Below are 15302 nucleotides of genomic sequence, written 5' to 3'. Positions count from 1 at the left end.
TTAAGAACTTAATAACCTTTATGTAAAATTGTCTTTTCATAATCAGTTTGCTACATCATGAAGTTGAGCCATAATCCAAAAATAAATGGCTTTGAAAATGTGCTATTATGCATACATATGAGTGTGGTTGTGCTGGACACACTGGGGAATTCAAACAAATTATTGAAGAAAAGTTGCCAGTTTTCCCCTTAGTTTTCATTCAAAAAGAAAAAATATTATCAAAGCACAGTCTCCCTCCCTTTTTAAACTTTGAGTTCGGGAGAGTATTTAAATGTTTAAGAATAAAAGGTCTCCTACTAAGTTATATGGGACCAATTATAAACTCCCATTGGAGCTATTTCTCATTTCTTATTTGGAGGTTTCAGGCATCATGAGAGAGAAAAGCAAACAAGACCTAGTGCTCAATCTTGTCAACAATTGGGAAATGTGTCTGTAACAAAGCAGAGGGGCCCGTGGGCATGGGAGTGGTTTTCCCCTTGACAAGTCATTAAAAGTCATCAGTGCTATAGTCAGACAGTCTAGGGGGAAGCAAGAGAAAAAATTAAAAGCCTGATTCTTAGATTCAAAAACTAGCTTATTCAATCCAGTATTTTTTGAGTGCCCACCTGGGCCAGGCAGGCATTACGACAGGCAGTTGTAATCCAGAAGTTCATTTTATTAATTTAACAAGCCATATTTTTCAGCACACGGATGTACCTAGCGAGCTGCTGAGCCTGCAGAGGCCAACCAGCGCCGCTGACCCCAGCTCTGTACTGTGTCCTGGTGCGTGCTGACTGCTCTCTGCCCTCCTGCCGGACCCTGCGGTCCCTTCCACCCAGGCCTCCCCAAGGACTCTGCGGAGAGGAGCTCCATGCCCAGCTTGACTGAACCTAAGATCCATTCTTCCTCATGCCAAAAGGCCTTTGGCCTTTTAATGTTCTTTGAACTTTATTTTATAATAAAATAAACAACAAGCCTTAAAAAATATAATTTTTTTCTATTTATGAAGTAAAATTTGCAGATCTGGTAACAAGGCCAAATCACATTTTACCCAAGTGGTGAAGTATTGATAGAAATAATTCTCTAAATGGCTGGTCCTATCTTTTGGATTTGACAAAACAGTAAAAATTCAAATAAAACTAAGGGAACCAACACAGGGTTGTATTTGTTGGGAAAAAAACCACCTTTCATCTATGTTATGGACTAAATTGTGTTCCTCTAAAACTCATATGTTGAAGTCCCAAACCCCACTACCTCAGAATGTAACCTTATCTGCAGATAAGGTCTTTAAAGAGGCAATTAAGTTAAAAAGAGGCTGTTAGGGGGGAGTCCTAATCCAATATGACTGGTGTCCTTATAAGAAGAGGGAAAGACACACCAGGGATGCGCGTGCACAGAGAAAGGTCATGTGAGGACACATCCAGAAGGCAGCGAGACAAGGAAAGAGGCCTTAGAAGAAACCAAACCTGCATACCCTGTGATCTTGGACTTCTAGCCTCCAGAACTGTGGGAAATGTTGTTTAAGCCACCCAGTCTGTGGTATTTTGTTATGGCAGCCCTAGCAAACTAATACAATCTACTATGATAGTATTTCATAAAAGGAAGCATATTTTAAACCACAAAGGTAGTAAGGACATAATTTCTGAATAATTTAGCTTTTTTAAAAAAACTTTCTATATTGCTATTTTTCTCATTTTGCTGTAGACAATGAAAACTCTGTCAATGACTAAGGAACTCCTGCTCTAAAATCGTTTTTCTTCTTAATTTTTCATTTACTTGTTTGCAAACTAAAAAATATCCATAGATTATACATGACAATTAATAATTCCGAACTAAAAAAGATATGTTACCTAACAGGCCCATTTTCATAGTTAGAACATAATTTATAAATTTTTTATCACTAGCTATAATAACAAAAGAAGTCTTGTAAAAACATATTTCCTCAAATAAAAGCCTTTTAGATTTACAATTATTAAAATTAAAGTAGAAATATTCAAATTATTTTCAAAATACAATTGAATTATAAATTCATCATGAACTTTGGGAAAATTGTTTATTTCACTCTATAGGGTTTAGACAAGTAATTTCACATTTCATTTTAAGTCAAGAGTCAGAAAACATTTCTTGTACATCCAGCACTAATAAAGATCATGGTGTATCAATGAAATATTTAAATACAGAGATAGATCTTTTTAGATAGATTTCTATAAATAACATTAACAGGAAAATGCACATAATACAAGCTACTTTGAATCTAAGAGCCTTAGTTTATTTAAATATTAAAAGAAACATCTAAAATTTTTCTCATTTAACTAACACATCCTGAGAATGGGTTCAAGGATGGAGGAAGCAATCAGTACTCAGCGATTCACAAACCTGACACATAAACATAACATCTTTAAGATTTGAACTAAGACTGCTTGTTGGCAGCACAGGAGATGGTCTTGCGCTCTCTCATTCCTGGAGCAGGGACATTTCATATTTCATAGTTTCTGAATTTCCTCAGGAGTTCTGAGGGAGCATCTGCAGACCAGCGGAAATGAAGGTGCCAGCGGTTCTCATCTGAAGAACCTTTAGAAGAGAGGAGTTTTAAATCAGAGGCAGGAAAAGAAAATGGTTTGGTGATAAGATTTCACTAAAATAAGTAAAGTGTAAGGGTAAGACTTTAGTATGAATTATTAATATCTTACGGAAACTGATTAACTTAAGCAGACTTTTGAATTCTTACAAACAGGAATTCGTTTATATGGATGAGAGGACCTCACATGCGTAAATGATTAATAATAAAAGGGTGTTTATAGATTCGTCCAGTGGTGGGAATTTTGACAATTCACCTGCAAAGAAATTGGAAACAACTTTCAAACAACTACCAAGAGTCAAAGGTCAGCAGTAAAGGATCCTTGGAAATACAAATAATTTATTCCATGATAGTAAGATTTTTTTTACACTAATGAACAACTTTGTTGAAAACTAGAGAAAAGGTCCTTTTCCTTCTCTACTGGAGGAAGTGTAAATTGGCAAAACTCTTCTGGCAGGCAACTTGGCAATATTTATCCAACTCATTAAAATGTATAAACCTTGGGCCGGCCCCGTGGCTTAGCGGTTAAGTGCTTGAGCTCCGCTACTGGCGGCCCAGGTTCGGATCCCGGGCGTGCACCGACGCACCGCTTCTCCGGCCATGCTGAGGCCGCGTCCCACATACGGCAACTAGAAGGATGTGCAGCTATGACATACAACTATCTACTGGGGCTTTGGGGGAAAAATAAATAAATAAAATTATAAAAAAAAAAAATGTTTAAACCTTTAACCCAATAATCCTACTTCTAGAAATCTATCCTAAGGAAATAATCATAGATGTGCTCAAGGGTTTAACTATAAAGATGTTTATCATGATACCATTTATAAATGTTTTTTAAAAATCAGAAGCAATCTAAAACTTCAGCAAGAGAAAGTTGGTTAAAAGGTTTTGATATAGTCATTAATAATTTTTTAATATTTGTGGTCATAGAAAATGCTCATAACATATTGCTAAGTGACAGGTGGTTAGAAAACAGTTTATACATTCCTAAATTCATTATTTACATGAGTATCTATGTAAAATTTTTTTTAAAGTCTACAAGGAATTACCACTAAATGTTAACAGTTATCCCTGGATAGTTGGAATAGACATGATTTTCATTTTTTATACTCTTTTTTTGTTTATCTGTATTTTCTTATTTTTCTACAATGGAAAAGTATGCCTTGTGTCATTTTTTATGTTTATAATATTGATGATGAAAAAGCAGGTTACAGAATAATACATAAAATATACCTCCACTGATATTTAAAACTATTATCTAAATATCTAGTCAGGAAAAATATAGAATAGTTGACAGCGGTTATCTTAGGAAAACCGGATCTGTCTGCACTTTCTTTGGAATTATCAGAGAAAACAAATCTAAAAGAATTTCCATTTGGGGAAAAAGCAAAAAGGAAATTGTTTCTGACTACCTGTAATTGAAACACACACACAAAATATGTACAGTATGATCTTTTTAGTTTTAGATATACTGACATATATAAAAATACACCAAAAGATCAATAATAGATATGTCTCTAGGTGGTAAGATTACAAGTTGTTGTATTATCTTCCTTTTGCTTGGCCATATTTTCTCACTTTACTACAGTAAATACGTGTTATTTTGTAGTTTGAATAAGGTATATTCTAGTCTGAGTTCCCCTAGAAATAGAGCCCCAGACAAGAACTTGAATGCAAGTAGCTAATTTGGGACGTGATTCCAGGAGGCCCTGGTAGGGAGGTGGGGAAGAGAACCAAGTCTATAAAAGGTACATTATTAGGCAAGTTACTACCCTGGGCAACTGGGGCTTCATCGCTCTGGGGACCCCTGGGAGACACTATAAAAACTCCTCAGAGTTATTCCACTTGAGGGGTGAAGGAGCCTCCCACTCCCATTCATTATTGTCTGATGGCTACACCCAAGGAGTGTTTACTTCCTGGTACTTACTGCCTGCTCCTTTGCCGCCAAGCAGGCTCCACTGCGAGAGGAAGCCCCTCTGGTAGAAGCCATAGGGTTGGCAATGCCTGGGAAGGTAGATGTCCAGAGGACATGGCAGCACACCAACAGCATATGGTACATTTGAATTTTTTTTTGACTCCAGGATATTACACAAACTATTTGATTCTAGAATTGCATTTATCAGAAGGCATATTTATTGCATATTTAAATGGAAAGAAAGTAAAAGTGAGATTGTCTCCCACACCGGTTTTCAGATGCCGTGCTCCCTATTTTACTGGTTGTAATGAAGAGTTAGAATATGGTGGGGACTATTTGATGGCTGCTCATGACTGAAGAGGCATCAAAAGGCGACCTCCAAAGTAAATACCATGCATTACATGAGGAAATTCACAAATATGCTGAAAAGTTATGTGAGAAGCCACTCAGGGCTTGGTAAAGCTGACATGAATAATATTTCTTAAATGCTAATGTTATGAAAATTTACACTTCAGTAAAGTGAAATTATAAATAATCGTGCAATTACACTTTGGTTTATCACTCCAACTTTAAGGTACTACTTAGAACAGCCAATCTCTTAAACAACATTAAGAAAATACTGGTAAATGCAGGCTTTGGCAAAATTTCATAGTTCTTATTCTCCAACAGCAACTTCTCAGAACGATGATCCTTCCTCCTCTCACCCCCTTCACTTCATCCCTCAAGCACGGTAAGAGAATATACTTCACAATATGAGGGCATCAAAACTGGCATCACAATTTATTCTGAGTAAATTACGTTACATCTACACTGTAGAATATTTATCAGCTGTTAAAAAGAATGAGTTAATTCTAAATGTAAGAGTCTAAGGAGAAGTCCCACAATAGTAAATGCTAACACTAAAAAAACGCTTGCCATGTACCTGGTCTAAATATTTTATGTATATTAAGTTATTTACTCCTTAAAAAAACCTTACAAGGTAGACACTAATGTTTTGACCATGATATTTAGATAAGAAAACTCAGCTACAGCTCCCTTGCCTAAGGTCACACAACTAACTCATCAGTGGAAAAGCTGGGATCTGGTTCCAGAGTCTACGCTCTTAGCCACTGTGCAACACAGAGGAATGTGCACAGTATAATGCTGTTCTTTATTTTTAAAGCCCTCATAAGTGAACGTCTGCTTGTATATGCTTGTGTTAGCATAGAGAACAGTGTGGAAGGAGACACGCCTGGGCATCTGCATTGGTTACTTCAGGAAGTAGAAGCAGAGAAGGATGAGAGACTGGGCTAGACACTAAGTTATTGTTTATATATGATTCTTTGAATTTTTTAATGACAAGCTCATATTACTTTGGGGTTTTTAAATACCTAAATAAGTATTTTTTAAAATACAGAGAAAATTTCATATACTCTTATGAGAGGGATTCAAATGAGGCCTAGCATTATGCCTGAATCTCTGAAGTGTCCAACTCCATCAGTTCTGGTGAACTCAAACTACATCTGAATCCAAAACAGAAGGTCACAGGGGGGTCCAGGGGTTCAGGAAGCACAGATCTGAACATTCCAGGGCTGAAAGGATAAACATTTGCGTGTTTGCCTGTGTGTGCATGTGGGTGGGTGTTTGTATGTGTGTGTTAGCTTAAAACACTGTTTTTCTGAAATTCAGGCTTCTGCTTTGATCAGTTTGTTATATTATAACCATTTCCAGTTATGAGGCTGATGTAGTCAATGTGCAGACTCTACAAAAGGATCTCTTGGGTAACCAGCAGAGACACCTGAATCAAACTCTAAGGATCTTTATTCCCAGAAGGTAGCGAGCATATAAAAGTTCTCCCCAAAGAGAAATCTGAAGTGACTATTTCTACAAAATCTATAATTCTCCACAAACTATCTAATTATCTACTTTATCTAAATAAGTATTCAAGGATGTTCAAGAATCTTCTGCTTAAAAGCTCAATTCTAATGAAGTGTTGTATCACAACCCTGAGAATCAGATAAGAATTTGGAGGACAGTTGCAGTGTGTGTATATAACACACCTATACAAGATAAACACAGTGGGACGGCCAGATAGACAAAGGAATGATAACATGCCTAACACATATCCAGGACCTGCTATAGGTGAATCACTGCGCTAAGCGTTTGCATGGATCTCCTCATTTAATCCTCATAATAACTCTATGAGAAGGTACCATTATGAACTCTGTTTTATAGATGAGAAAACTGAGGTCTAGAGAAGCTAAGTAACTTATCACGTAATCCAGATAATCAGTAGTAGAGGTAGGATGTGAACCCAGGTAGTATAGTTTGGGAGCCAGGAGTTTAACCTCTATAATACCCTGCTTCAATGGATCTATATGAGATTCAGAATATCCACAGGGCTCCCTACAGATAAGGTATCTTCTCAGGATAGTGCAGTGCCTTAGAAACAGACTCTGAGGCCAAACTGCCTTAGAACAGACCCCTTCCCTGCCACATACAAGCTGTACAGCCTTCAGAAAATTATTCAACCTCCCTGGGCTTCAGTTTCCTCATGTGTAAAATGAGAATAATATTGGTGCCAACCTCACAAACTTGTAGTGAGAAGTAAAGAAATTAATATGTGTAAAATTAATATCAAACAAGATAATAGATGTAGAGTGATATATGTAAAGAACATTCCTGCACATAATAAACACCTGATAAATGTTAGCTAGTGTTATTTCAGTCAAGCCGAAGACACTCAAAGAAACGTCTCAAATTGGCCCCTTGCAAGGAATGTATTGAGGAATATATCTTCCAGTTTGTGTCAATGCTAAGTAAGTATCTTTTAAGATGCCAAACCAATCCTTAAATTTGGCACTACTGTGCAGTTGGAAAAGATCGAGAATAAATGCAATATAAACCAAGCCCTTTAATTTCAGACCTTCCCTGTCTTGCAAAGCTGCATGACATGACTTACCTGGAGAATCTGGATTTTGTGGGGAGAATGACTTCTCCAGGGACTCAGATTCTTTTTGCTCCATTTTCTCTGTGGTTGAATCCAGCTCCTCTTTCTTTATCTCTCTTTGCTCGTTCCCTTCCTCATTTTCAATCTTGTTGGTATGAGTCTGGTCAGATTCTTCCAGCATCAGATCCTTTTTACTTCTGACAGCCCAGTGCATTGACTACATTAATTTAAGCAAATATATAATATAAAATCAATATTATATAGTTTTCTATATTTAAAGTTTAATATGTGGTAACACCTGACCTACTATTATAGTGCTGATTAACAGAATGTTAGATTTGACCATTAACTAGATATTAATCAATTAATCCAGATATGAATTAATTAATCCTGTCTGATTTGGAAGACTAATGACATAAGGAAAAATCCATATCATGGTACAGAGCAAAGAGACCAGCATCAGAGAGCTTCAAAGAATGAGATGTTTCCTCAGAATGTTAAACACAGAATTACCATATGATCCAGCAAGTCCATTCCTAGGTATATACCCAAAAGAATTGAAAACAGGTGTTCAAAGAAAAACTTATACACAAATATTCATAGCAGCACTATTCACAAAAGCCAAAAGATGGAAACAACCCAAATGTCTATTAATTCATGAATGGATAAATAAAAATGTGGTATATGCATACAGTGGAATATTATTTGGACATAAAAAAGGAATGAAGTACTACAATGTGGATAAATCTTGAAAACATTATGCTAAATAAAAGAAGCCAGACACAAAAAGCCACTTATTGTATGATTCCACTTATACAAAATATCCAGAATAGAGAAATCCATACAGAGAGAAAGCAGATTGGTGGTTACCAGGAGCTGGGGGAGATGGGAGTACGGAGTAATTGCTAACAGCTACAGGGTTTCCTTTTGAGGTGACAAAAAAGTTCTCGAACTACATAGTGATGATTGGTGAACAACATTATGAATGTACTTAACGCCACTGAATTATACACTTTAAAAGTATTATACCACCAAAACACAAACAAACAATGAGGCTATGTGCCCTGAGCCATGCCAGAAATTAAACCTACTACTATTGTAACTATTTTAACTACTGTTCCCACAACTACTATGGTGACCTTCCGTCTGGCCATGACCAATGCAGACTTGGCAAATATTAGAATTCTGGATTATACATCTTCTCTTTCAGAAAACTCATGGCACAAAGCAGGTATTAAATCAATATTTACTATGAAATATTTGTCCTAACTTTAAATGGATTCACTTTAGGTGAACTTTTTCAAGTTCAGTTATCCTCAAATAATAAGAACTTTCTAAATATCTTTCCATTTATTTTTTTTTTAAAGGATAATGTGAGTGTGTTTGTGTACATTGTATGAAAGATTTCTAGAAGGAAACACAGGAAATTGCAATGGTGGCTTTCTGAGAGAGGGGAGTATAACTGGAATCTGAAATAAGGATGTATTCATTTTTTATTACATATCTTGTACTACTTTGCTTTTTTTTTAACAAAAGCATGTTAGTTTTATTATATTTTTAATTTACAATTTTAAAAAATCAGGGACCATAAATCAACAGTGTTGGGTATTGCCCATTGACTTCTGGTATAACTTATATTTTTAGGCAAACACAAGGTCAAAAACCCTTGAAAACTCTCCCCAGAAACCTGATACCCTAGAACTGTGTCCAATATGCTTGGTGGCAGTCCTTTGCCCAGTGACAACTGTCTAATTTTGCCAACGTAGCTCTGGCTGCTTATGGTGGGGTCGAGAGTGAGGGGAAGATCAAAATGGATCTTCAAAACGAAAGAGTTTGTTAGATCAGGAGGACTGAGGAACAAAGGTAAGAGAGTTACTTTTCCCCGTACATCCTTTTGTACCTTTTTCATTTTGTGCCCGGTATATGTATTACCTATTAAAGTGTTTAAAATTGGATGGACGGTGGATGAATGGAAGGATGAATAGATGAGTACACAGGGAGACAGAGACTGAGAGTTTGCTCTGTCAAGAATATTTCAAGTAAAATACTTAGCCCTGCATCGACCAAAATAATAAACAACTGTTTCATGAAACCTCATCCGGATATTAGGGGACGCTATTCCTGAAGCACTACTGAACAGCTGCACACTATTTCTGTTACTCAAAAACCCAAGGAAAACCCACAAGCCACATATTTGGGGACATTTAAAACCCAGAATAAATTATTTTCCTGATATCCGGGATATTGTTTTCCTGTGCTGTAAAAAATAAAGAAAAAGCGAAGCAAAGAAACCAAACCAAACCAAAGCATTGATTTTCTGAAGTCCAAGCTTTATTGAATAAGCCCAGAAGCTGTGACATTTAAAAACTGTGCCATGAGATGTTAGCTCAGAGCTAATCTTCCTCAGCAAAAAAGAGGAAGATTGGCAACGGATGTTAGCTCAGAGCCAATCTTCCTCATGAAACAAAACAAAACAAAACTGTGCCATGGACCACAGAAGGGGCCACCGCCTCTGCTACACCCGTGTCCCATGACACAAGGAACATGTTCCTTTCATCTTCAGTGCACTTCTTTCCAGGAAAATCTGACATATCTTCTAATACTGGGGTTGTCAACTTCTGCCTGAGGGCATCACTGTATTTACCAGTTTAAACAAAGCTATATTGGGAAGCAGCCAAATATTACATGTGTACATGGCCAAGTTGGCTCACCTAAGCAATGGTAGGGGCTAGGGTAGGGAGTGTTCATCAGCATCTTAAAGAGCTTAGAGAGACACCACAATTTCTTGTCATCTGTCTCAGGAGCACTAACACTGGCCTCACAGGCAGGAGCAAGGAGAAGCATCTCACCAAGAAGAAAAGGAAAGTGCAAAGGGGTAAAATGCCTTCTTAGAATCTTTTCAATGTAAATGTTAACAGCATGGTGTTAATGAATAATAACCAAAATGATCATAAATAGCATGATCTCAACTATATTAAAAGGTAGATAGATATATTCAAAATATAAATATATAAATATATATGTCAATACACACATAAAATATAGACATATAGACATACTGGAGGGCAATGTAGCTTGAACACACCCTAAAACCATGAGGATATTCAAGCTCTCTGCCTTAATCCAAGAACTGCCTTCTTCCCACCTTCAACCTCTCTCTCCCCAACTGCAACGAAGCATCATCTTGAATCTCCTTCTCCAAATATCACCAACCCACTCGCCCCAAGATCCAAGAACCATCCTGTAAAGCAGTTACTGCCACCATTCAATGTAATTGGCTCTCACATCAACAAATGAAAGGGACAAAAAATGGAAGAAAACGCACCAAAATGTTAATGTAGTTATCTTTGTGTAACAGGATCATAAAATTATTTTTTCCTTTTCTTTTATTTTTATTTTTTGGTGTTTTTTAAATTTTCTATGACAAGATTATATATATGTACAATAAGAAAACTTATATTTTAAAAATTAGATGCAGTCATGATTGCCAAAATATATAAGGGGGGAACTTCTGGTTACAGAGTATATACATCATAACCACTTGCTAGATGCAGGTGTTAAGCTTTTTTCTGTAGGCCTTATTTCAAAATAAAGACGTTAATTTTAAAAGTGGGCAATGGCCTCAGCTGGTGTACAAAATAATCTGGTTTTGGTTTGGTTGGTTTGGGTCTGTTGTTGTTACTGTTGTCATTTGGTTTGTTTGGTTTCTTGGGTTTTTTGCATATGCACGGAATAGGAGAGGCTGGCCAGCAGCTTTCTCTGTGGTGGGAAAAGGATATTGAGAGGGTTAGTAAAAAACAGAGAGTAAGAAATTCAAGAATTCAGGGCCTATGGAGCTGAAAATACGAGCTCAGGTCAGCTATCACAGGTCAGCTAGGTGGCCTGTACACAATGGGTCAACTCTGTGCCTCAGTACTTCTTGCCTGGAATAGAAGTGCCTACCATCTGCCTTAGATGGGGGGTGAGGATTCATGACTCATCTACAGTAAATGCTTTGACAGCCCTCAGTGAAAAGATATTCTGAGACAGTAGTCTTACTCATCCATCCCCTTTATAAGTAACTCAGAATAAAGTATTTTATTAACAGACACCTGTATCTACAGATCCCAATCAAAGAAACACACGGGAAAATTCAAACTGTATCTAAGCTTATATACAGGCACTTCTCATGCTTTGTAGTTCAATCAAAGGACGAATGTAAGAGTGATGCTAAGCATCCTGCTTTGCTGGGACACAATTAGATCACTCATTTCTGTGTTCACAGAGCATATTTCTCAGCTCCACTTAGGTATTAGTTAGGAAGCACAACATTTAACAGAAAGCAAACTACTGTGGAGTGACACAGTACAATAGAATGAGCATCAATAAAAAAATCAAATGGTAGCAGTTGATAGAGACTAAGAAGGAGACTAGGAAGGGAAGAGTCTGTATTGCAAAATAACGAACTGCAGAAGACAGAAAATCACCTGTGCATGGAGTAAACCAACACCAAACAGACATCAAGCCTGGGTGCAAAGGCCACTGTGAAATCCTTATGTTGTTATTCTGCCTTCTCAATTAACTTGTTTACCAGCTTTCCTTAACGAGTTGGGTTTTTTTCTCTAAGTCATTTTCTTAAATTCTGGACCTTGGTCAACACTGAAATATAAAAAATTGTGTCTACATGGCAGTAAACATTGAGACAAATAGAAAAAAAAGTCAGTTGACTCAAATAAGCCATGGATCAGCTAAATAACTATTCAAAATTGACTGGTTATTTTTAGCCTGGATCACTACAAGTGAATATTTTACTTGCCTGGCTGATTTCTGACCTGCTTTCTGATACCATCCAATTAGGACAGGCCCAGAAGGTACTGAACTGCACAGTTTCCCATCTGGCTGGAGAAACTGGCTATACAGGCATAGTAGGAAGGTTCCCTGGTAGTCTGTAGCCAATTGGACTCACCCCAAAGACACATGACCCAGCCTTGGAACCCAGAAGCAATCAGTAGACAAATACCTGCATGTGAGGATGACTGGCAGGCCAGCACCAAGCAATCAATTTGTCAAACAATCAGTTCACCAAAAATGTGTTTCTCTTAACTCTTTATAAAATTTATAGCAATTATAGGGCATAAGACATTTTTAACAGCTCATGAGAACTTTTCTCAGCACTTTATTTTAACTGTGGCTTTGCTGCAACCATTTTCCCACAGTCATTCTGCCATATATTTTGGAGCTAGAGGGAGAGCCATTCAGACCCTGGATCCCTTGGGCTAAAATCACTGGGCATGACATAGATGAATTTCCCTAAGATTCTTTGAGCTAGAAAGGTGTCTATTTTCCTAACAGCATGGTTACTGAAGCCTTCACCCCATATCCAACATCACATATCTAAACTTAAATTTCCAACATATTCATTGACCTGGATGAATTCTTAAAATATTTTTATGAATGACACTATCAAGAGGAAATTCTAAAAGGGAAAAGAAAAATAGCTAGTGAAGTGATAGCGACTTGGTATGAGAAAAAAAATACCAGCTACAATTTCATCACTCTTGGATGATAGAAATGCATCAGCCTTGAAGCTGTGGCTCATTGAGGAATTCTCCCAAAGGAGATTCCCACTATATGAACTTGTGTGTGATGCTGCAAAAGTGCATTGTGATTTGTCCTGCCTTGAAGGTATTGGGACTAATATTGCTCCCAAGTAATGCTTTTCCTTCCAGAAGGATTATATTGCTTAGATGAAAAGTAGAAACACAGGGTTGATGATGTGAAAGGTAGGGATTTTATGAGATTTAACAATCTATAAATGTGTAAGGCAAGCGAACATGCAGATGTGTTTTAGACAAATGTCACGTAAAATTCGAACCCTAAGTTATAACCATTTTATAGCCAGAAAGGCATACATGATACACCTAACCCAAACACCCCAATGGTGATGTTTATCTACAAAAGGATAGACAATGATCTATTAGGTGCTGAACAATACTAAGTATGACAATTGTTATTTATTTCCCTAGGGTAGCGAACGTGACAGGATGAAATGCACACACACAGAAAGCAGCAACTAAAATGTTATAGAGAGAGATGAGGCTTCCACAGGCAAAAGTTACTGTGAGGATTAGAACAGTAAGGCATGAAAGGAAATTTACAGAAAGCCTATCGAATGAGGTACAAAACATGTGAAACTTGGTATAGGGGATTCAAAGTCCACTGAGGAAGAGAAACAAAAGCAAGTCAGAAACAACAAGGTTCAATCCAAACAAAGAAGACTGTGTAAGAAAAAATATCACTGCTGATTTACAGCAGAAAGATATGTATCTCATCATATTTGTACTGCTAATAAAAATAAATCCGAAACCAAATGCTAGCCTGGCGTAGTATTTCAATTTTGCTGACAAGACAAATGATGCAGCCAGTAAGATCTAAAACGTAGTTATTGTAAGACCTCAAACAGTTCACAGTCAAGCTAAATTCAAAGCAGAAATGATGTGTTTGGAGACAGGAAATTAGTCTTTAATGGAAAGACGTCAGCAATATAAATTAGAGCACGGATTTGGAAAAGAGTTTTTGAAAAATCCAGAGCTAACTTGATATTAGCGGTTAAACTTAAGTAACGTAGTTCAGTGGATCATCAAAAAAATGAAATATAAATCAAAAAGCATTAGAATAGCAAGGGTCACTAATTCAGTTGCAGTTACAGTGTGTCACACACAGGAGAATGGAAATACGGTTATGCAGAGGCAGTAGAACCATGTTTATTTAGTCAGTGTCAACAAAAATTTTGGATATTCACAACGTAAAAGAAGAAAATCTTATTTTTGAGTATGTGAAGTTAAGTCACTATTTTTTAAAGATTCTCTCCAGTTATTTTGTGCATATATTCAATAATCATATCGTTAGTCCTTCGTAACTAATTAACCCACCTTAAACAAATCATATGAAAATACACTTCATTCCAAAATGAGATGAAGAAAACAGTTCACATTTTACGTAGAGTGGCTTTAACTATACGTTTTGAGAGTTTTGCATTGTTCTTCCTCATTACTTCAAAGACCCTCCCTCACTATTACAAATCTTTTATCAGCGAAAAAACAATTTGTTCAAGTCTTCTTAAAATAAAAACCATTAAGAAGGAAATCTAAATGTAACCCTGAAGGGCTGTAATTTAAGAGATGTGAATCACATTATAGACTAATTCTAACAAGTGTCCCTGAAGACTTGCCTATAAGGTTACTCCTGTATCCTAAGTCTCATGTCATAGAACCGTGTCCCTGTAGGAAAAAAGCTAGATAACAAATCATGCCTAAGAATGTATTTTCTCTATAAATAATAGTCAATGTAAGAACAAAATTAACATATAACACAGTATTTATAGTGATTATTTTGATATTTAGTTTTTTTCATGGCATGAAGAAAGATAACAATGGTTTAAAATGTCTCTCTGCATCTATCCAACAATTCTTTCACCAGAATTTATAACAGGAATAATTTACAAATAATTTACAGCTTTCTTTTATTAATCAGACCCTGTTTTTTATGGAATTTATAAGCCTCGAGGAGAGAACAGGCTGATATGAACTAAAATGATAGAAGGGATGAATTTGCAATGGTTCAAAATTTGGGAGTATTAACTGAGCAACTTGAGAAGCACAGTTATCAGAATGTATAAAACACTAAGTGATAATGCAGAGTGTATATGCTTAATCAAACAGCCAAAGAGACTGACAAATGTAGTCATGGGCTCTTCTGGCACTGATCCATTGAATTTCCCTTCACAGGATTTTGTGGACACTGAGTTATATCCAGATTCTACCAGCTTCTTGGTCTTCTCCCTCCTATTGCCTATTGACTCTTTAAGCTACCCCCTGAGTCTAATCCACGGACAGCCTGAGCTTCATAAATTCACTTCATCC

General features: G+C 36.7%; 1 protein-coding gene across 2 annotated transcripts in view; it reads right to left on the bottom strand.

The window, feature by feature from the left end:
* Positions 1–2022: 2022 nt before the first annotated feature.
* Positions 2023–15302, bottom strand: part of DNAJC12 (DnaJ heat shock protein family (Hsp40) member C12) — a 32362-nt gene continuing 19082 nt past the window's right edge. For both annotated transcript variants that reach the window (XM_087432952.1, XM_004427078.3), the window contains 2 exons: positions 7414–7618; positions 2023–2550 (listed from right to left, as the gene is read on the bottom strand). In XM_087432952.1, the coding sequence (XP_087289078.1) occupies positions 2456–2550; positions 7414–7618 (300 nt within the window). In that variant the 3' untranslated portion in view covers positions 2023–2455. The remainder of the gene's footprint in view (positions 2551–7413; positions 7619–15302) is intronic.

The sequence above is a fragment of the Ceratotherium simum genome, chromosome 6 (assembly GCF_057802395.1).
Source record: "Ceratotherium simum simum isolate JZ-2026a chromosome 6, ASM5780239v1, whole genome shotgun sequence".
NCBI lineage: Eukaryota > Metazoa > Chordata > Mammalia > Perissodactyla > Rhinocerotidae > Ceratotherium > Ceratotherium simum.
This window is presented reverse-complemented; position numbering and strand designations above follow the sequence as displayed.